General features: G+C 41.4%; 1 protein-coding gene across 1 annotated transcript in view; it reads left to right on the top strand.

Moving 5' to 3' along the window:
* DSCAM (DS cell adhesion molecule) overlaps positions 1–21,376 on the top strand; it is a gene marked incomplete at its 5' end in the record, with an annotated part of 456,489 nt that overhangs the window by 392,554 nt on the left and 42,559 nt on the right. The window contains 7 exons of the mRNA XM_083855847.1: positions 534–687; positions 7,749–7,866; positions 8,707–8,870; positions 12,030–12,128; positions 12,691–12,879; positions 13,602–13,892; positions 18,805–18,981. Of these exons, the coding sequence (XP_083711973.1) occupies positions 534–687; positions 7,749–7,866; positions 8,707–8,870; positions 12,030–12,128; positions 12,691–12,879; positions 13,602–13,892; positions 18,805–18,981 (1,192 nt within the window). The remainder of the gene's footprint in view (positions 1–533; positions 688–7,748; positions 7,867–8,706; positions 8,871–12,029; positions 12,129–12,690; positions 12,880–13,601; positions 13,893–18,804; positions 18,982–21,376) is intronic.

Raw genomic sequence — 21,376 nt, 5'->3', positions numbered from 1 at the left:
ATTAAACAGAACCAGACTTGGGGGAAGTTTGAACAGTCTCTTGCAGAGCACAGTTTTATTCCTTGGTTCGCTCCACTGCTGAAGGGATAAGCCACCAAAACCCAGGAATAAGGAGCACCAAAGCTTCTAGGTGACAGAAATAGTAAACCCCAGATTTCACAGCAGATGCAGCACTGAATCCTCCATTGGGAAAGTTTTGTGTGGAGCTAAATCAGTTTGTCAGGACTACTGATGGTAAAATTTAGCCATATTTATTCGCTCCCATTGTTTATCCAACCCTGTAAAAATAAATGGCACATAAAAGTCCTAATCTGAATAAAACCAATCTGCAAACAAGGCACAGGCACAAATTCACTGAATATGAATGGCTTGCAACAAGTCCCTGTGTCTGCTCTGTTTATTGCCATCTGCCATCTGCTTGGACCAATTGATACTCATCCGAAGAGCCCCGAAGTAACAGGCTTTATAGCACTCAAATTTTTCTCCAAATACTGCTTATTTTAGCCTGGAAACATTTGTCTCTCCCACCACAGGTGATCAGCGAGTTTGAAGCATCTCCCGACTCATTTTCCTACAGAATCCCCAACCTGAGCCGGAATCGCCAGTACAGCGTGTGGGTGGTGGCCGTGACGGCTGCGGGGAGAGGCAACAGCAGCGAGATCATCACGGTGGAGCCACTGGCCAAAGGTACAGGGACAGCTGCTCACAGCCAGCCCAGGGCTCTGTCCTGTTAATTTGCTGGTGGATTTGGCGTTCCCTGCCTCCTCGCTGAGGGTGGGATTTGTCAGGAGGCGCTTCAGTTCCCTGCAAAAGGCGAGGTGACAACTGGTGACAACTGGCAGCTGATTGCTCAAGGTTTTTGCTGGAGTCAGCAGAGTCAGGGATGATGTGCTCCTCCAGGGGGTAACTCATCCAGCCTACCTTAGAAGGGAATAGATTGCTTTTTTGGAGCAATTTTTATCTTCTGTTGTTGGGTACAGGGGGTTTGCAGATGATGCCTCTCCCCCTCTGAGTGTGTTTCTTTTCCTTGCTGTACAAGGTAACTTCTTTATCGTTCCTTTCCTTAGTAATATCTCTTGTGTACTCCACAAGTACCATCTTCTGTATAAAATGGTCTGATTAACATATCTAAACTCTGAACAATTGTTCTCTACTTGCATTAGCTTTGAAGTTTGCTGCTTCTATTTCAGATGTGATGAAAGGATAATGTGCCTCAAATCTTGAATATTTATTTCCAGCTGTATTAGTTGTTCTATTAAAAGATATTGCTGGGGCCTGTGAATTCTGCCTTTTGAGATGTGGTGCTTGCACCTTGGCTGGGAGATGGAGGTCTAACATTTTGAACAGCAGAGTGAGAAGAGTCCCATCCCACTCAATCTCTACATGGGGTCTTCAAATTGATTTTTTTTTTTTTTTGTACCATTACAGCCTGTGCCAGGATGGGCAGAAAAATGCACAGATCCCTAGAGCTGCAAAAATTAGATATATTTAATTGGCTTTACAGTTTTACAAGCCTGCTAATTCTTCACTTGGGTGTTTAATGATGTAAAGATGTAAAATAAAGTGTCTAGTGCATCATGATGACAGGTTCTTTCTGAAAAGGCTTTGCTGAACTTCAGCCCAGTGCCACCAACATGGAAGCACTTTCTGCATGGAAGAGCAAACTCCATCACCATGGGAAATCTCCCTGTTCCTACCTGTCTAGCTGGTAGATCACCATTTTAATGATGGTAGATTAACATCAGAGTTGTAACCCTGGGCTGCATCAAAAGCAGTTTAGGCAGAGGGTTGAGAGAGGTTATTCTGTCCCCTGTGCCCTGCTCAGGTGAGGCCCCACCTGCAGAGCTGCCCCAGCCCTGGGGCCCAGCACAGGGAGGACGTGGAGCTCAAGGAGAGAGCCCAGAGGAGGCTCCAGGATGAGCAGAGGGATGGAGCAGCTCTGCTGGGAGGAAAGGCTGGCACAGCTGGGATTGTTCAGCCTGGACAGGAGAAGCTTTGGCCTGAGCTCAGGGTGGCCTTGCAGGGCCTGAAGGAGCCCCAGGAAACCTGGAGAGAGACAATTCCCAAGGGCTGCAGGGACAGGACACAGGGAATGGCTTCCCAGTGCCAGAGGGCAGGGCTGGATGGGATCTTGGGCAGGAATTGTTCCCTGGGAGGGTGGGCAGCCCTGGAATAGAATTCCCAGATTTGCTGTGTCTGCCCCTGGATCCCTGTGAGTGCCCAAGGCCAGGTTGGACATTGGGGCTTGGAGCAGCCTGGGACAGTGGCCCATGGCAGGGAGTTGGAACTATATGATCTTTAACCTTCCTTCCAACCCAACCCTTCTGTGATTCTATGATTATCATGGATGGTATTGCTGATTTTGGAGGGTGCTGTTTGAACACATAACAGTTTCCCAGTGTGGAGAAGCTGCAAACAGGGTTCTTCAGAGCTGAAAAATCTGGAGCTTTTCCATTGTAGCATAAGTGCACACTGCATTATGGATATCAGTGAGACCAAAGCTGAGATCCTAAAAGGAGGTGAGGAGGGTGAAGGACACCAGTGAAGGAAGATCATGAAAAAACAACTCAGGGTAAAAGGGCAAAGGTTTCAGTGTGCTCCTCCCCTGCTGTCACCTGTATGTTATCAGTGTGTGGTGATGAAAAGAAAAAATAAACAAAAATAAGCACAAAAATAGATGCTCAAATAACAGCAAAAATTATTAGATATTGTGCAATACTGAGATTGAGGCTGCAGGCAATCCCTGCACAAAATACACTGGAAGTTCTCTTTTTCCATGCTCTATGCATTTTAAAAAGAGGGAAATGTTCAAAGATGAACACAGATCAATTCAGGCTTTGCAGGCACCAATATTAATGACCTCAACTTAGGAGGAATTGCAGTGTGCAATTTCTCACTGTTTGCCAAAAACTGAGAAGTTGCAACTTGACCCACATGTACTTAAACTGATCCAGCTTACCAGAATTAATTCTGCTCCTCTGAAGCTTATGTAACATAATCCATGATGACAAATAAATGAACTTAAAAATAACTTTTATGAAAAGGCAAGATGACTTAAAAGAAAAAATAATTAATTACTTCAATATAGACAGGTCAGTCTGAAGAGGACTTTATTTCAAAGGACAGTAGAATGCATCCAGTCAACCTTAGAGTTTGTAGTGATGCTCCAGTATAAAGTCTGCTTTAGATGATGCTCAGGAAAAGCCTCTTACATGCACTTAGGACTGTAAAAGTAATGAATAATCCATTTGTGGAGGCTTTGATGGGTACTAGGAATACTGATAGCAATTTCATGAACTTTGGATGCAGCTAGGTTAGAAATTATTGTATCACTTACAAAATTCCCTTTATGAATCCATCACAGGGCTTTTTAGGGAGCTGGGAGAAGGTGGTGATCAGTGCTGAGGGCAGTGTCTGCACAGTGAGGAAGGATGGGCAGAGCTCAAAGCCTCAAAGACCTTTTTCACCTCCCACTATATCTGTAGCAAACAGCACATCCCAGGGTCAGAAGCAGTTAAAGCCTGTTTTTGCCATAAGTTCCCAATGCAAAAACATCCTGTGGGCCATTATTTTGTAGTTGTTTTCTTCCTTTTTTTTTTTTTTTTTTCTCCTCTTACTGCACAGTAACTGTCCAAGTAATGATACCATCATGACAGCTAATAAGAGTTAACTTTGAATTGAATTATGTCAACTTAATTATAACCCCTTTAAGAACTCCTTTGAGAACAATGAGAATGTCTAGATAGGGGTTTGATGTGAAATGGATAGTCCAATTTAAATGAAAGCTTAATTCGAGTTAACATTTCTTTCTTTCTTTAGTGTCTTCATTTCTCAGAACAGATTGTTATTCTCTGTAATTAACTGACAGAAATAATAAAAAAAAAATCCCCAACAAACAGAAAATAATCATGGCAATGAAAGTTCAGCCTCCACGTAAGCAAGCTGTGCTCCTGCCCCTCAAATTACTCTTCACTGCTGACTTGAAAGAAGTGGATTTAGCCTATCAAGTATACTCAGAAGACAAAAAACCTTGCACGCACTTGTCCCTCTGATTTACTGACCATGACTGATGGGGAATGGCATTTGCTGCCAGTGTGATGATAACAGATCCAGACCCCTGGCAATCTGATCCTCTGGGGACAACTCTGTGACTTTTGATTTTTCCCCTGGTTTTCTAAACTACCTGAGCAATAATTTGGAACAGAATTTCCCCCTGGTCTATGTTGCTTTGTGTGTTTAGTGTTTTTAAATAACAAGTGGGGTTCACATGTGCACACTGGGCTGTTTCTTTGATGGTTCATCAGACTGGAATACAGGGGATATTAGAAACAGAGAACCATGGAATGGGTTGGGTTGGAAGGGACCTTAAAGATCATCCACTTCCACTCCCTGCCATGGGCAGGAACACCTTCCACTATCCCAGGATGCTCCAAGCCCTGTCCAACCTGGCCTTGGTCACTTCCAGGGATCCAGGGGCAGCCACAGCTTCTCTGTGCACCCTGTGCCAGGACCTCCTCACCCTCTTCTGTGAGAAAGTAAATGTAAGAATCTCCTGACCCAAGACATTCACTGTTGGATCTTTTTTTTGTTTGTTTGTTTTAAGCTGAACTGCAGTGAACCTGTCACAGCTCTTGTTCAGTTTCCTTCTGAAGTTCACCTTTAAAAAACACAGTTGTGTCCTCTAAAGGAAGAAAACTCCACGTGTGTTATGGCTTCCTGCAAAGAATTTCTGGCCATTTCTATTTCTGTGACAGTAAATGGAGGTTAGAGGATTTGTAATTTAAACCAACAAACATGCAGAAAACTGCATTATCATAAGAGAGTGTGCACTGTTCTGTGAAGGAACCTCTTTATCTTAAATTAATAATTGGGTGATTTGGAGAAAAAAAAAAATAGGAACAGACACAGCCCTAATCCAGTGTCGTGCCATCAAATATAAGGCTGGAGGGAGGTGTGTAGGCATGTGGGTAGCTTTGATAACAAAGAAGTAAACCCTGCAGCTTACCCATATGATTCCAAAAATTCCCATGGCTCAAAAGAAAGAGGTCTGTGAGATTCCAGGCTTTTTTTACCTCCTGAATGCCTGCTAGGATTTCAAACCTATTGCTCTGAGGTGGATTTCACTTGACATTTATTTTGTTTCTAGTTTTCTTTGTGCACCTTTTAGCAGTCTCAGGACATCATTTGAAGTTCAGCTATAAAGAAAATTGGGCTTGAAGAATTTCCTGCTGTTTTACCATTTCTTTTAAAAGCATTCAGTACATGGAAGAAATAAGAAAATCCATAGAAAGCTGTGGATACTTTCACAAAAATAGTTCACTGTGCTTTTCTGATAATTTTCTGAGTCATGGTCTATCATCTTACCAGTGGCTTAGGCTCCTGGGAGATTTATGTTACTTCCACACATCTCAATAAAGTCAGAGATATTGAAAACCAAGAACTACAAGATAAATGATGCACTTTCAACATCTGATGTCCAGCCTATGACATCTTTAGGAATAATTCATGTGGAAATAACTGTTAAAAACAAAGGGGTAGCACAGAAAATTTGCTAACAGTGGTGCCATGCCATGCTGAAGGCTTCAGCAGGATTCCTGTATTCCACATGTTTTGTCCTACAGGAACTGGCAGCTGTTGGGAGTAGCTGGATATTTCAAGAAATGCTGTGGGAAGGCCACAGAGAAAATGATTAATAGTCAATTCTAAATGAGTTTTCAGACTTCATGTTGCAGAGGGGATTTTGCACGGGACAAGAATCTGAGCAGTCCAGATGCTCAGAGATGTTTTGTAGGTAGAGCTGACAGCATCTCCTGCTGCTTTTCAGAGATGGCATGAGAGCCACAAGGCACCTCCTGCAGCAAAACTTGGCACTACTGAAGACAAATGTGACTTCTAACACCGACTTCAGCAGAGTCAGCATTTCACTCTGTGTCTCTGGGTGCTCTGAGCATTCTTCTGTTTGTGTTTCTTTGATTAATTAGCTCGTGGTGTGGTGGGCTGACCCAGGCTGGGTGCCAGACACCCACCAGAGCTTCTCTGTCACTCCCCTCTGCAGCTGGACAGGGGAGGGAAAATATAACAAAGGTTCATGGGTTGAGATGAGGACAGAGAGAGACCACACAAAACAGACTCAAGTTAGAGATATTGATTAATTGTATTATCAACAAAATCAGAGCATGTTAATGAGAAGAAAAATTTAAAAACACTTTTCCCACCCCCCTCCCTCCTTCCCAGCTCTGCCTCCTTCTCCCCCGCAGCACAGGAGGATGGGAATAGGAGTTACCAACTGTTCATCACATCTGCTGGACATGGGGGAAGCTTCTGGCAAGCTGTAATAACCTCCTCACTACCAGAACCTGGCCATATAAACCCAATTTGGCTTGTGGGAGTACAGCCCTGTGTAATTCTTTTACAGAAAAAGGTTATCTTAGGAGTGCCCAGGTGGAAAACCAGCCTGATCCATGAGAGCTCCTGACTGCCCAGTGTCTTTGCATCACCCTGGTGTCTGACCTTCCCAGGGCAGCACAAACCACTCTGTCCTGACAGGATTAAACCTCAGAGCTGTGGAAGGAGGGAGCCAGGGATCTCCAGATGCTCTTTAGCCAGGACAGGATATATTGATGTTTGACTGTTAGGAAAGTAGAGCTGTTCCATTACCCAACCTTCCCTTTCTCTGTTATCTAAATCTTCAATTTGAATTTGAATTAAAATTTTGACCAGGGGAAAAGAAAACCTCTTGAGAAGCTTGGCCTTCAACAGTGCATGAAGAGAACATAGGCAACACAGTCCAAACTGATTGTATAATCTGTGAAATCTTTTCTTTTTGTGAATATCTCAAGTCCCATTGCAGCCTACTCAAGTAATTTTGCTTAATTTTTCAAGGCCTGTTCTTTTATGCATGAATCTTTTTCCAGATTAACTGTCCCAGTTATATTTGATGCCAAGTCTCTTTTTCATGTTTTCCTAATTGGTGCAAAATGGATTATTAAGTACAAATTCTGATCGGTGTGCACGACTGAAGTGGATCAGGACTAAAAATACAGTATTTTGTCTATCTGTATTCAGTATGTGCCTTTTAAATGCATGTTTAGAGTCCAACAGAAAGTCTATTTCTGTCAAGGGTCATTATTGAGGAATAACAAATGAAGTTCTAACACAACCTATAAAATAAAAATACAAGAGTGATTTTTTTTTTAAAATATATATTCAGGTGATCTGAGAGCTGATGAAAACTGATTTTATTTGGTTCACATTTGTGGATTCCAGATAGACTCTACAATGGACTGATATATATGAAGGTTTATTTTGCTTAGTATCAAAATTGTTGTAGGAGACATGTATCAATAATTCAGTTTTTATGAGACACCTACTCTTTTGAGTATGAGACACCACTCAATTGTCTACTGTGGACAGTTCTTGCTGGAAATGTCGAGAGAAGCATCCCTTGGGCATAATTTTCATCCATAATTTCTACTCCAAAATATATAAAAGTCAGGAAAAATTATTAATAACTGGGGTTTGCTCTTTTTCTCTACACTCTTCCAATCCTCATCTCTCTTTAGTTACTTGTCTTCCAGCTACCGAAGGTGATATTTTGCTTGAATAAATAGCTAATATTACCAGCTAATAAGCCACCATTTTTAGATTGGTTTGGTTTTCCCCCTTGAATTGTGGGTGTCTCCATTTCCCTTCCAAGGGCTGTATGAACAGACACTTCACTTCAGTCTCTCTTGCTTTCTCCCTCCCAGCTCCTGCCAGGATTCTGACCTTCAGTGGGACGGTGACAACCCCCTGGATGAAGGACATTGTCCTCCCCTGCAAAGCCGTGGGGGACCCAGCTCCAACAGTGAAATGGATGAAGGATAGGTAACCAGCAACTAAATGTACAGCCCACATAAAGCCCATTTTCTAAAAATCCTGTGGGAGGGTGGTCCTGGGTCACTGGCAGGAAAGAGGAAGACTTCATGGTAATTTCCACATGGTCACAGTAGAGAAGGAGTTTGGAAATTCCTTTCAACTAATTGGCTGTGATGATTACAGGACATCAAAGAGAGAAAAATAATGAAGAAGGGCTAAAGGTAAACATTCAACCTGTAAAACTTAGGGGCATTTTTATTTTATCCTCAGGCAGACATTTTATTCTTTATTTGCTCTGAGAGAGCAAAGTGCCTGATACAGTGATTTGTGCTGAGGTGGGCAGTAAATGTCTTGCACATATTTAATTTTCTATTATTCTGTTTTCAGTTTTAGTTTGACAGTCTGACAGAGCCACTTGGAAACACACGTGGACAATAATTTTCATCCAAGCACTGTGTAAGCAGGGAAACTACAGTGCTATGAAACCATCTTGTGCATTGATATAAATACTTATGATTTCATAAGGATGAATTTTGTAGCCATGAACTTCCTATACCCTTGTTTCAGCATTTTTATGAAGTAACAAGTTAAGGAAGGAGTGAATTTCTGTTTTCACTCACACTGGGTCCAGTAAAAGTACCTTTTAAACCAAATATTAGGTGTTTCCCCACAGAAAATACTCCTTGGCTCACTCATTGAAGAAACACACACCTCACCCCACACCTTTTTTCCTCTCTTTCCTTTCTTAGCCGCTTCAAAAAACAAAACAAAACAAAACAAAAAAATCCACTTGCGAGTAATTTTGATTGTAACTTCTTTAATGTATGCATTTTGTTTCCTGTGAGGCAGTAACGGGACACCCAGCCTAGTGATGATTGATGGGCGAAGGAGCATCTTCAGCAACGGCAGCTTCGTCATCAGGACTGTGAAAGCAGAAGACTCTGGGTACTACAGCTGCGTGGCCAGCAACAACTGGGGATCAGATGAAATCATTCTGAATTTGCAGGTACAAGGTAAGGCTGTTAAGGCTTTAAAGTGTCTGCTGGAAACGCTGAGGTGTGTCTGTTTGAAATGCAAAATACTATTTACGTGTATTAGTGCAAGTGTAATTCTTCCAAATTAATACAGAAGTTGTTCTGACTCAGCCGTGGGCATTTTATGATCTACTGTGGGCTTGAGAGATTTTAGCCTGCTAGCAGCTGGTAACCTTTTCCCAAGGAAAAATTTCTCAAGAATTTCTCACAACAATCTTGGTAAACAACTGTCGTTTCTCAAAACAATCTTTGTCCAGGTGGTGTTTTGCTGTTTCTCTAGTTTAACCAGTGGGATTAGAAAGGTGTTGTTCCTATTTACCAATCATGTTAAGTCTATATCAGAACACCTTATAAAAAGTAGTAAGAATTAGACAATAAAGCCTTCTTTTCTATGCTCTTTGCCTTCTAAAATATTTGGAGTCTTTCATGTCCTACAGCAACAATCTAGAAAATGGTGCTTTTGGTGAAACAGTTCACACACTCAGTCAAGTCTGTGTTAGTTTTTTGTAAGATTGACAACTGTGTGTTTGCGTTCAGTTATCTTCTAGTTCTTCACACAGAAAGTATCAACTTCTGCCTTCTCCTTACAAATATCACAAGTATCATTTTAATATTACAAAATTCAGAAAGATGTGAAGGCCTTTAATTCAGCTCCTGAAAAGCTATCAGCAGAAATTTACCTCCATACTGAGACATTGCACAAAAACCTCATTATGCGGGCACAGAATTTTATTATGAAGTGTATATGAGGAAGCATTGGCAATGAAACAGCAGTACCCCTTCAGCTAATGCATTTCTCCAGTTACATTTTATACTGGAGAAATATATATTTTATTTTTCAACTCATGTTGAAAGATGCATCCAGGATGGTGCTGATGTGCACAAAAGCAGGGACAATACAAGAATATAAACTAAGAGTAAAGTGAAGCAGAGCCTGTGTATCCACATATCAAGAATTCCCTGTGCAGGTTTCCTTGCTCATTTACACTAAAGCAGATCCTAGAAATGCTTCAATTGACAGCTAATTTTTGTACCAGAGTAGACCATCCATCTCCTGGATGTGGAATTTAAACTTCAACTGCAAACATATGAGAGCACAGAGGGAGGTTGTTCCCACTGCAGTCCCCTCTCTCCCTGCATAAACCATTCCACTAAGCCTTGGAGCAAAGATGATGGTAGATATTGAAATATATCAGCTTCCCCACAATCCAACAGAAACTAAAGATGCTCTTCTGCAATGTTTGAAGCATGACCACAACAGGAAGTAGGGAGAGAAAACACCATCAAATGGAAACCTTATATTTATATTTCACTAAGTACTTCTGTAATTGCATATATTTGCTGTTATTGAACTGCAGCAACTAAAAGCAAATCAATATTACTTCCCTAAGGGACAGCCAAAGAGTGGCTTTTAATATGTGGGACCATCATTTTTTGCAGATAGGGTGAAGCTGTGATGAAAGCTTTTACAATAAATCTTTCCCAGTGTAGTGTGTGCAGCCTCTCTCCCCATGGAATCAGCCAAGTCACTCAGAATAACAAAACAAATCCATCTCACAAAGGGAATTTACCTTTCGAGTATAAACTGTCTCTTTTGTTCTCTTCAGCCCTGTTTGGCCCTGTGAGGGCAAAAAAAAATCAACTTTGAACTAATCCATTGCTGGAAACCAGCAGACTCTGCCTTATATCAGGACCATTATTCTGCAATCTGATGGCTCAAACATGAACTGCAGTGGGGAGCTTTCCCTGGAGTTTCACTGTGCAGGAAGAGCTTCCCCTCAAGCACAGGCAAAGCAGGCAATGTTCTCTGGAATGAGAACAGCAGAATGCTGGACACAGCAGAGCATTTTGGACCTCTGTCATGCCTGCTCATTGGACTGTGTCAGGACAAGGGCAGCTCCTGCCAGCACAGGTCACTGACAACACCACTCTCTTCTCTCCCATGCCAGAGGAGCTGTGGCCATTCTGTTGTCTCTCCTCCCCAGATTTCCATCCCATCTTTTCCACTGTTTCTTGCTCCTTTCCAAGGATGGACACTGTCCATACCTCATTTCTTATTCTTGAGGCAGCAAACCTCAATTTTGTCTACATTGCTGACAGTAGAACATTCCCAGTCCATTTCCAGTCCCAGTTCCTGTATCAATTCCTTAGTCCCAGTTGCCCTATCCAGTGCAGCTTGTTGGGATGTGGCCTGGCTCCTTCTCTGCCCTTTAATGCCAGGAGAAATTCCTCCAGTGAGAGTGGTGAGGCCCTGGCACAGGATGCCCAGAGAAGCTGTGGATGCCCCTGGATCCCTGGAAGTGTCCAAAGCCAGGCTGGATGGGACATAAAGCAATCTGGTCTAGTGAAAGGTGTCTCTGCCCATGGCAGTGGATTGGAATGAGATGAGCTTTAGGGTCTTTTCCAACCCAAACTATTCCATTATTTACTTCCAAAGGAAGCTGGGAATAGGAAGTGGATGAGAGTTGTAACCTCTGGTTTATTCCTGCACTCAGGCAGCAGCTGGTCCTTGGAACCTTGATCTTCCATCCCCCAAAATGTTTATGGGGAGCAGCAGAAATGGATGTATTTCCTGTCCTTGCTGACAGAATTGGGAATTCTTTATGCCAAAAGCCTCAGTGGTTTGGAAGAGGAGTGGATCTGCCTCCAGTCACAAATCTATCTATGACACCTAATCAACTCTCACATTTGCACTGGCAGAAGCCCTTGATTTGCACCTTTTTTCATTTTTGCCATAATAGCCTGCAAGTACAGGAATGAGTTGGGCACCATTTGCAACAGCACATGTTTACTGCCACTAAATTTTTATCTTCTCTCCAGAACAGATATCAAAAACAATGAAAATAAATGAGCAGCTCATGTGCCGTTGAGGTCTAACGGGACAGATGCAAAAAAAATCAGAGAAAAACAAAGGTTAAGAATTGAAAGACGAAATTGTCCATAAAGTTAAATTTTAAAAAATGAGAGCTTGTCTGTTCTTGTCTTAACCAAGGATGTCAGCTAAACAGACACTTTGACAGAAATCATTAGCATTTTCTGCAACTCAAAACAGCTATTTGATAAATGACTGTTAGAAGTGATTAAGATCGTGTCAAACCACTTGATTGCATTTTCTATTTTTAACTATTTCCCATCTAGTTCCACCAGACCAGCCAAGACTCACTGTATCCAAAACTACATCTTCCTCTATCACTCTTTCCTGGATACCTGGAGACAATGGTGGCAGTTCTATCCGAGGTAATGTAATTCAAGTTAATTGCTGCTTCATATTATATTATCATTTGTTGATAGGATTAGTATACTATTATGAATGGCTCAAAAAAAAAATAAAAGAAAGGAAAACAACCCAATCTGTATTGCTGTCAACCCTTAATGTGCACTATCATGGTGATAACAGCTTTCAGTAAACTGCAGTTTGTCTTTGTGGTGGTTTATTCACACATTTAATCACTTTCTCCTCAGCTCTTATGACAGTTGCTCTGTCTGATTTTCCAGATGTGTAATCTCTAACCACTCATTTTGGAGGGTCCAGGTTCATCATCTGGTTGTTGCTGATTGAAGTGTCCTTAGAAATATCCATCCTTTTCTTTTTCCCCTTGAAGCCACCATAAAAAAAATTGTATTTAAGCTGTTGTCAGGTTGGACAAAATGCATTGCCTGGTATCTTTCTGTCAGGGGAGAGCTGTATGTTTCCCTGCACGTGGGAATTTTTTTTCCCAGTTTTATTAGATCTTTAAAATTCCTCCTTGGGTTGCCTGAAGGATTTGTGACACTGTTGCCATGTGCCCTTTCCCTCCAGGTTACATCCTGCAGTACTCAGAGGATAACAGCGAGCAGTGGGGCAGTTTCCCCATCAGCCCCAGTGAGAGATCCTACAGGCTGGAGACCCTGAAATGTGGCACCTGGTACAAGTTCACCCTGACAGCTCAGAACGGGGTGGGGCCAGGGCGCATCAGCGAGATCATCGAGGCCAAGACACTCGGCAAAGGTGGGTTGGTTCCATTCCCTTCACCCTCCTGGAGTTCTTGGTTTGATGAGAAAACAGGCTTGGATATTTTAATTTTACTGGCTTTGGAAACATTGACAGCTCTGTCCAATGGCTGTGAGATTTGAAGCCCACGCAGGCTGATGTTCTGTCCTTTTTTCTCTGATAATTTTTTTCTAAGATGGGTTGGCAGATATTTGGTGAGAGGGTGTCCCCGCTGTCACAGGCTGTAGCAATTCCAACTATTTCACTGCCAGGAGGAAATTGTCTCTTCTCTTCCTATAAAAATTCAGGGGTTTATTTGTCTGGATGTTGAAGGAAGGAAGGGAGTATATTTATGTATGAAGGAAATAGAGCCTATGTCTGATTTCTGCTCCAAGGCAGTATTGCAGGAGTGTGCAAGCTGCATCCTCTGAACTGGATAAGTGTCAAAAACAAAGGAGAAGCTTGCATTAAGTTCTGCAAGGCAAAACAAACCAAATTTTTTGAATGGATGTTTGGATATGTTTTTCCACATATTGATTTGAAAATCTGGGTTTGTGAGTCTGGCACAAAGTGGAAAAAAAAAACATTTAAGAAGAAGGAAAGGGGGAAGTTGAATGTATAAATACTGAGTTTAAGCTGGAGCTAAAATTGCCCTAGAAATTACTCTCCAAAGCTTACATTTTGAGAGGTTTTATCTGCAATATTTAAGCATTTTGTCTGGAATACCCCACTGCCTCTAGAGCCACAGTTTTCCAAGGAGCAAGAGCTCTTTGCCAGCATCAACACCACGCGGGTGAGGCTGAACCTGATCGGCTGGAACGACGGCGGCTGCCCCATCACCTCCTTCACCCTGGAGTACAGACCCTTTGGGACCACGGTCTGGACAACAGCCCAGAGGACATCCCTGTCCAAGTCCTACATCCTCTATGACCTCCAGGAGGCCACCTGGTACGAGCTGCAAATGAGAGTGTGCAACAGTGCTGGCTGTGCAGAGAAACAAGCCAAATTCGCCACGCTCAATTACGATGGCAGTAAGTGTTTCCTTTAATTTACGCCTCAGATACTGGTTTACCTGAGTTTTGTATGTGATTTTTTTTTTCTTTTTGCTCATCTTCCATTTTTTTCCCCTCATAAACCCCGTTTTGAGTCTGCCAGCCATGCTGTCAGAGAGATTAAAGCCTCAAAGATGTAAAATAGCTCCTGATTTCCTGACAGGAGGCTGCCAGGCAGAAAAGAGGAATTGTTTATTTGTCCTCACTTTGGAAAAACTCCGGAGTCAATCAGCCATAAGACACATAATCATAGGATATTAAAAGTCATTAGTTCCAGTGGTTATAGGGGCCTTTCCTAGTATTTCATGCATCTTTTCCATGAAATTTTAGTCTTCCATGGAATTGGTTCCTGCAGCCATTCACGGGAGCGTCTGGCCTCATTGCTATTCCCAGTGACAGAGCCCAAAACCCATTATGGGACACTTTGGAGCAGCCAAGCAGGTTGTCCTCTGGGAAAGCCTCTGGATAACATCCTCCAAGGGCAGAGCAGTCATCCCTGTTTACAGACAGGGGACAGTGAAACTAATGGCCATGACAGATGGATCTGTTGTGCTCAGCAGCAGGACACGGACCATGAGGGAGTTGCTCTGCCAGGGGTCACTGCCCACCCTGCACAAGCCAGGACACGAGGGGCAGCAGCAAACATGCCAGTCTGTCACTCAGTGCAGCTCAGGTCCTGCCAGGCTGACTGAGAGGGATGGTGGCACATGTGTGGTCCCAGTGGCTCCATGGTGGGGAAAGGCTGCATTCCTGGCAGCACAGATGGCTCCAGATGGCAGCTCTCGAATTGCTCCAGTGGGAATTGCCAGAGCTTTTCTGGAGACATCCAGTGTAAAAGCTTGCTGCGTTGCCAGGGGTGTTGTGCTGCATTGTGCAACCACTTGGCAACATCTGTAGTGTTAAATTAAGCTACAGCACTGGTGTGGGCACGTTCAAACAGGAGCTGATGGCTGTGACAGCACCAAATTGGTAATTGTTTGTAACTCTGTGTTGGTTACACGCCTCCACATGAACACCACCACTCATGTACAGCTCAGGGGTCATTCCCAGGCAGAAATGTGGGATATGACTTAGGCAGGGTTTAAATCTCAGCACCTGACACATCCACTGCTGCTATTCCAGCCTTTGTGCTGGGTACTCAGCAGTTCTTGCAGATAATTAATCACACATGCCCTCACCCTTTGGAAAAATATCATTTTTGGTAAGCTGCCACATAAATCCTCATGTTATTTCAGAGAGTCTGGAAAATTAAGAGAAAGATCTTGCCTCAGCACTCCAGAGACCCACAGGAAACCAGGATCTAAGCAGTTACTACACAAATGTTCCAGGTTTTTCCAGGCAGATGAAGGACTTGTTTTACTGAGAAGTGTAGCTGTTGCCAATAATGACTCTTTCAAGAGTTATGAGTTAATTTCTTGTCATTTTAACTAGTCTATCCTGTTTTCACCTTGTTTTCCAATATCTTTCCACAGGCAGCATCCAACTTCCATTTGTTCCATTATCATCACATTTATATGATTGGGGCAAACAGTCTTAAGTCATACATTAAAATGAATTTATATCAAAATGCAGGTCCAGAGCCTTAAATTTCCACTCGTAGCACTCAAATCAAAACTATTCTTACAGTGATCTGATCTGAAATGTCGTCAGGCTCTGCTCTTTGATTGGGTGATGATACTTACCCTGGTGTCACACACTGTAACCTGCACACCCTTTGATTTTCTTTATGTTGCTCTATAGCATCTTTAAAAGGGATAAAATGAAACAGTAAAAAGCATTTGCAGCATTAAATTTCCTGGGCCACTGCTTCTGGTCAGCTAGAAAATTTTCCCATTTGTGATATTGCTGTTTTTGTCTGTGAGATGTGCTTTGCCAGGACTGCGTTGTGCTTTAGAGAGACAGAGCAGCTCAAATACTGACCCCGAGGTTATGAGAGGAAAACACGGATGGAAAAGCAAATTTTGGTTTTCAGATTTTCTAGATTTGCTATTCTTGACTCAGAACTGAAATTATAAACTGATGATGATTATCATTATCAATATTATTATTATTCTGACCAGTATTTGATGCAGAATTTTTTTGCTTCCATAGACAAGGAATTTTTTTTGTTTGCAGAAAATGTGCCAGTGGAAACTTCATGGCCAGCTCCACTTTGGAGTGCTGTGCCTGCCTCTACCTTTGATTCACCCTGTGATGTGAGATTAGCCCCTTCCAGCTTCCAGGGGTCACAGCTGCCTTTGGGATACAGCAGATACAAGAGCAGCACTTCGAAGATTAGATAATACGATGTATGAAACTTCTGGGATGCCAAATGCTGAGAACAAGCTTAGAAGCTTTAGCAGCCTTAAGATAAAGCCCTTTGTAAAGTTTGCAGAAATCCCAGAGTTACGTGGGTTTGGGTCACTTTGCTCCTGAGGAATAACCATGGCTCAGCATCCTTCCCCTCCAATCTCTCCGTGCTGAATTAGGTCAGGGGGTTAATGACAAACCTACGTGCAGCTTTTTACTCTCTGTTCCTGAGCATTTCAGTAACGATTTCCAGCTTACAGGTTTACTGACCTCCCTGCCCCTTGGTTGTTTTTTTCAGAAGCATGCAATCCACAGTGATATTTTTAGCCCAGTGCAGCTGCAGTTATGGAGAGCTGCAAAGGAGCTTCCCGGCTCAGGGATCAGCTATTCGGTAGCCCTGGCATTAAATCAGATCAGCTCTAAACTCTGCTAATTGATTCTGACCCACCCAGGCACTCCCAGCCGTGAAGGACACAGGAGAACACCCCTGAGCTCACAGGGTGCACTGGGAGATGCTGCAGCCAAGGGGAAAAAGGGCTCAGAGACATGCAGATTATAATTTCTGCGAGGCACCAATCAGGCTAACAAAGGGTGATGGTGAACCGACCTGGAAAACAAAACAAAACAAACCCTCCTTGTTTGTCTGGGACATAGTCCTTGCAAAAAGCTTTGATTATTCTGCTCCCAGGCAGCACCTAGAATGATGGCAAATATTGAAATGGTCTTTTCTCAATGCATAGTCGGATTAATTTTTGGTAATTTCTGACCCAATTGCTGAAAAAGCAACAAGTGGTTGATGTGAAAACGTGCAGTGTGATTTTTTTAATTAAGCTCCAACTGCCTGTTTATAATGTGAAGAGGTTTACATTTGCCTAGAGAGAGGTATGGATAATGATAATCACATATCTAAACACTTCAGGTTTAAGTGAAATAAAGGCCACTCATCATTTGATTTTCATCTCAGTGTTAAGGAAAGCAGGACATAATTCTATGCAATCTTGAACCTAATGGTCTCTGTGACTGTAATTCAGAGAAAATGTTGGCCCTTTTACTATCCAGGAGAGTTTAGGAGGATTTAGAGACAGTTATTAGTGTTACCTTCAGGAGCTTGAAGTTCTTTTCATTTCTTCATCTAATAATTTTATTTGCCTTTAAAGTAGTGCAAAATCTGTGTCTCAGGGCAAGATGAAAATATCCTGCTGTGTGTTCAAGAAATAGAAAATTAGGAATAAAAAAAAGAAAGAAAATTATAGAGAAGAACTGCAATGGAACATTAGAAAAATATTCCAAATGCAATTGTAAGAAAACAAATTTTCCAAAGTACCTAATATAGGTTTTGATGGTTGTAGCTTTTCTTTTTATCTTTGTCCCTTTAGGGAGCTGCTCTTCTCTTTATATGCAGCTGAAATAGCTCCTCTGAAAAAAACCAGGACTTTTGGATTCTACATTTTCACTGTGGTTATGGCACTCACACTGTACTGCATCAGATCTCAGTTTTTATTCAGATACTGTATGGCACATAATGAGATATAACTATATCACTTAATGCAGCAATTAAAATGTAAAAAAAAAGGATGTGCCTGTTTTTCTCTCTCACCCTCCTTTCCTTTTAGCAAGTAAGTAGCCACTTTTATGTTTCAGTAGCTGGTTAAAATTTAATAGCTTCCATCCAAAATCATCACAGTTCACAATACTTACGTGTTTCTGCGCATTTCAAGCAAATCTGCATTTTATAGCCTCATTTGTGGTTGCATTCAGCAGTTTAATAGTAATCAGGAAATGAGTGAGAAGTCTTCCATGACTAAACAGCCTTCCACAGAAGGTGCTGCATTCTTCTCACGTCCCTTAGAGGTAAAGAAGAAAAGAATTGAAAAGTTCAAGTATTATATATCACCAGGAAGCCAGGTATATTCAAAATGCAAATATGTCCCAGAATGAAAAAGTGAGCTGCCCGCCAGTAGTTGGTAGATTCATTTCCCTCGTTTCCCTCTCAAAATTTGATTGTTTCTATCCAGCATTACTCTCCTGTTTTACTGATGAGTATAATGTCAGACAGTCTTTAGCAGATTAGTATCAGGTTGGCTGTCTGAATTTCAGATCACTATCACTGCTGCACCCTCAGAATTGATAGCAGAATGTTTCTGTGCAAAGGATTAATCTGATGTATGTGGCACAAAATGAGCTTTGTCAAATGAGTTCCTTGCACAGAAAAGCCCAGCAGAAATGTCACAGAGCTGCTATTTCACCATAATACGGAATAATAGACATAGAGGGGAATTCTGAGGTCTCTTAACAGCTTTTTAATAATTTAACAGGACTCAAAATTAATCATAGGATTTGACTGCATATCAGACATAGTTTTCCTTAATCGATGAATGCAATTCTTGTGGATCTCTGATAATCCCCATCTCTGCAGTCAGTCCCTCATTACCAGGATATGGTTATGTGTTCATGGCCATTAGACACACAAATGTAGCCTCCACCCCAAACAGAAAAATCGTGGTGAGTGAACACTGGGTTCACCCTGCAGGGGCCTTATTCCCTGAGAACTCAATCTTTTGTCCTCCTTAATAGGCCTCTAATGGCATGACCCTGTTTCCAGGTACAATCCCTCCTCTCATCAAGTCGGTTGTGCAAAGTGAGGAAGGGCTGGGAACCAACGAAGGGCTAAAGATGCTGGTGACCATCTCCTGTATCTTGGTTGGGGTCTTGCTGCTCTTTGTGATGCTACTGATCGTGAGGAGGAGGAGGAGGGAGCAGAGGCTGAAGAGGCTGCGAGGTAAGGGGGTGTCTGTGCAACTTCTCTCTACCTGAACATGGGAATAGGAGTGATCAAAGTGTGCAAACCCCAGCTGGGATCATTTTCCTGCAATACAGAACAGTGTATGTGTGTTTTCTATAGAAATTCCTTCTTTTTCATTTCATTTGGTCATAAGGGTGTTTTTGGTTTTTTTAATATTAATATATCCATTGTTTTTATTTGACATGGGGGAAAGGAAAATATACCTCATATTTTTATTTACTTTTCTTTTTTTGTTGTCTGTTTCGTTCCCTCAACGACCTAAAAGTGGATTTTTTTGAAGGATGAAATCAGATGTTCTGACAATGAGGGAATCTCAGTTTTCCAGCAGATGCTAACCATGACTTCCAAATTATAAAATGAAAGTAGACAGGTATTAGTAGGATGGAACACACAACCAGATATTCTCAGATTTGTCACCACATTTTCCCCATGATTTTTTTATAACAGAACTTACACAACTTTTCATTGTTCACTGGCCTTTCATTGTCACTGATTTGTATTTTCCTCTAATCCTTATATTCAAATTCAGTTGTTTGTTATGTGAATAAGATTTGGATCTGTGAATTCATTCAGCTTTATCATTTTTCTAGCACAAAACCCCTGGCTGAGCCACAGCCAAGTTTTTGACCCTTGCAGTCTGACACTGCTGCCCTATGGCTTTTGCACTGACAAAAGGTATTTTGGGAAGGTGTTCCCTGAAAGTATTTGGGAAAACAACCTTTCAAATCCAAACCTGAATTCATAGTAAAACAACTTATCATCTGCAAGAAACAAGCCTAATCTCTTCCAGGAGCCACCAAATTGAGTAGTTATTTGACTTTTAACCAAAACATGGTTTGGTTAAAATTATTAAATTATTAAATTCATCTAATAAAACCAGGGCCAACCCTATGTTTTCCTTCAGACTTTCATACTTGTCTCTCTTTTGGGTTTAATTTTGTCCTTTGTAACAATATTTTGGAGCTAAAAAAAAATAAGAAGAAAAAAACAGAGGGCATGGGCAAATTCATATAATAAAGGAGGACAACCAACCTTATGTTTCATGCACAGCCCTGGAAATCAGGACATCTGGATGCTTTATCTTGTATAATCACTCCTTCTTCAAAACCTTATAAGCCATTTGCCTTCCCAGTTAGGGTGTTGTTGTTGTTGTTGTTGTTGTTTTTGTTTTGTTTTGTTTTTTTTAAAGTGGTAAAGAAAAAGAAAGTCTTATCTTATCTTCTTAGAAATTCTGTGGAATTCCACCCAGTAATGAGCAGGATATCTCGAGCCCTTTGGCTCTGGAAAATGATGTCTGTGCACATTATTTTGTTCATGGTTAATTTACAAGTATTCATAGAATCTTGAGTTCCAGTCCCTTGAGGAAGGCTGATGATCACTGACCAGGGTGGTTTTTGCATAACATAAAATGTCTCTGAACTATTTCCTCTCAGAAATGAGGAATTTAGAAAAATATCGGAGCTCCACTTAAACATAGGCAGTGGAAAAGATTTCATCAGTACTTTTGATAAAAGAAATCAGTATTTAACTACCATTTCTGTAAAAGTTGTGTCTCACTCAGCTGAATTTGTCACACTACAGCTCCACATCCCATCTGGTCCTGTTTTACTTCTCTGCTGTACAAAAGTTCTTTTTTGTATCATTTTCAGTCTCCAAGGATGTTCTTTGCACATGGTGGTAACTAAGTCATGTCTTAATGTTTTAATTGGTAAATGAAACAGATTAATATGTTTTAATTTTCCTCTGTAGTTTTCCCATCATTTACATCCTTTACATTTCATCCATTGAGATCATTTGCCAGTTCTCTGATTTCTCTACAACAGGAAAATATTCCCTGTTATACAGCCCTGGTTTGTGTTCTTGATGTACAACCTTATGATCCAGATTATCTTAGTTGTGATCTGGCATTTTCCTTATATTTTAGCTACCAAATTCTTGTGTCATTTTTAAACTTTTAAATCAAATCTTATTTACTCCATACCACTGATAAATATTTCAGGCAAAACATACTGAATAGTGATTCTTTGCTTAAAATTGGGGTCTGAATATGTGGAAATCCATGTAAAATGGCTGCTGTGTTAATTTTTGCATCATGCTACTTTCTTTTAAAGTGCTTTGAGTTACCAAAACTTTGTTTTAGAGAAACATAAATATGACCTTTTACTGTTATTTAGTAATATCACAGTGAGAGGTTTTTTTCAATGTCATTAATTCTCAACAAATTTTAATCTCATTTAAAAAATCCACTTTGTTTGACATGGCTGCTTGACCACAAGTCTGTATTGATTGGCCTCAATTATCCCTCTAATTCATTTCATTAAGCTTCACTCGATTTTTTTTTTTATTATTTTGTGCATTGCCAAGATCAGAC

Source organism: Zosterops lateralis (genome assembly GCF_965231275.1).
Source record: "Zosterops lateralis genome assembly, chromosome: 2".
In the NCBI taxonomy this organism is placed as follows: domain Eukaryota; kingdom Metazoa; phylum Chordata; class Aves; order Passeriformes; family Zosteropidae; genus Zosterops; species Zosterops lateralis.
This window is presented reverse-complemented; position numbering and strand designations above follow the sequence as displayed.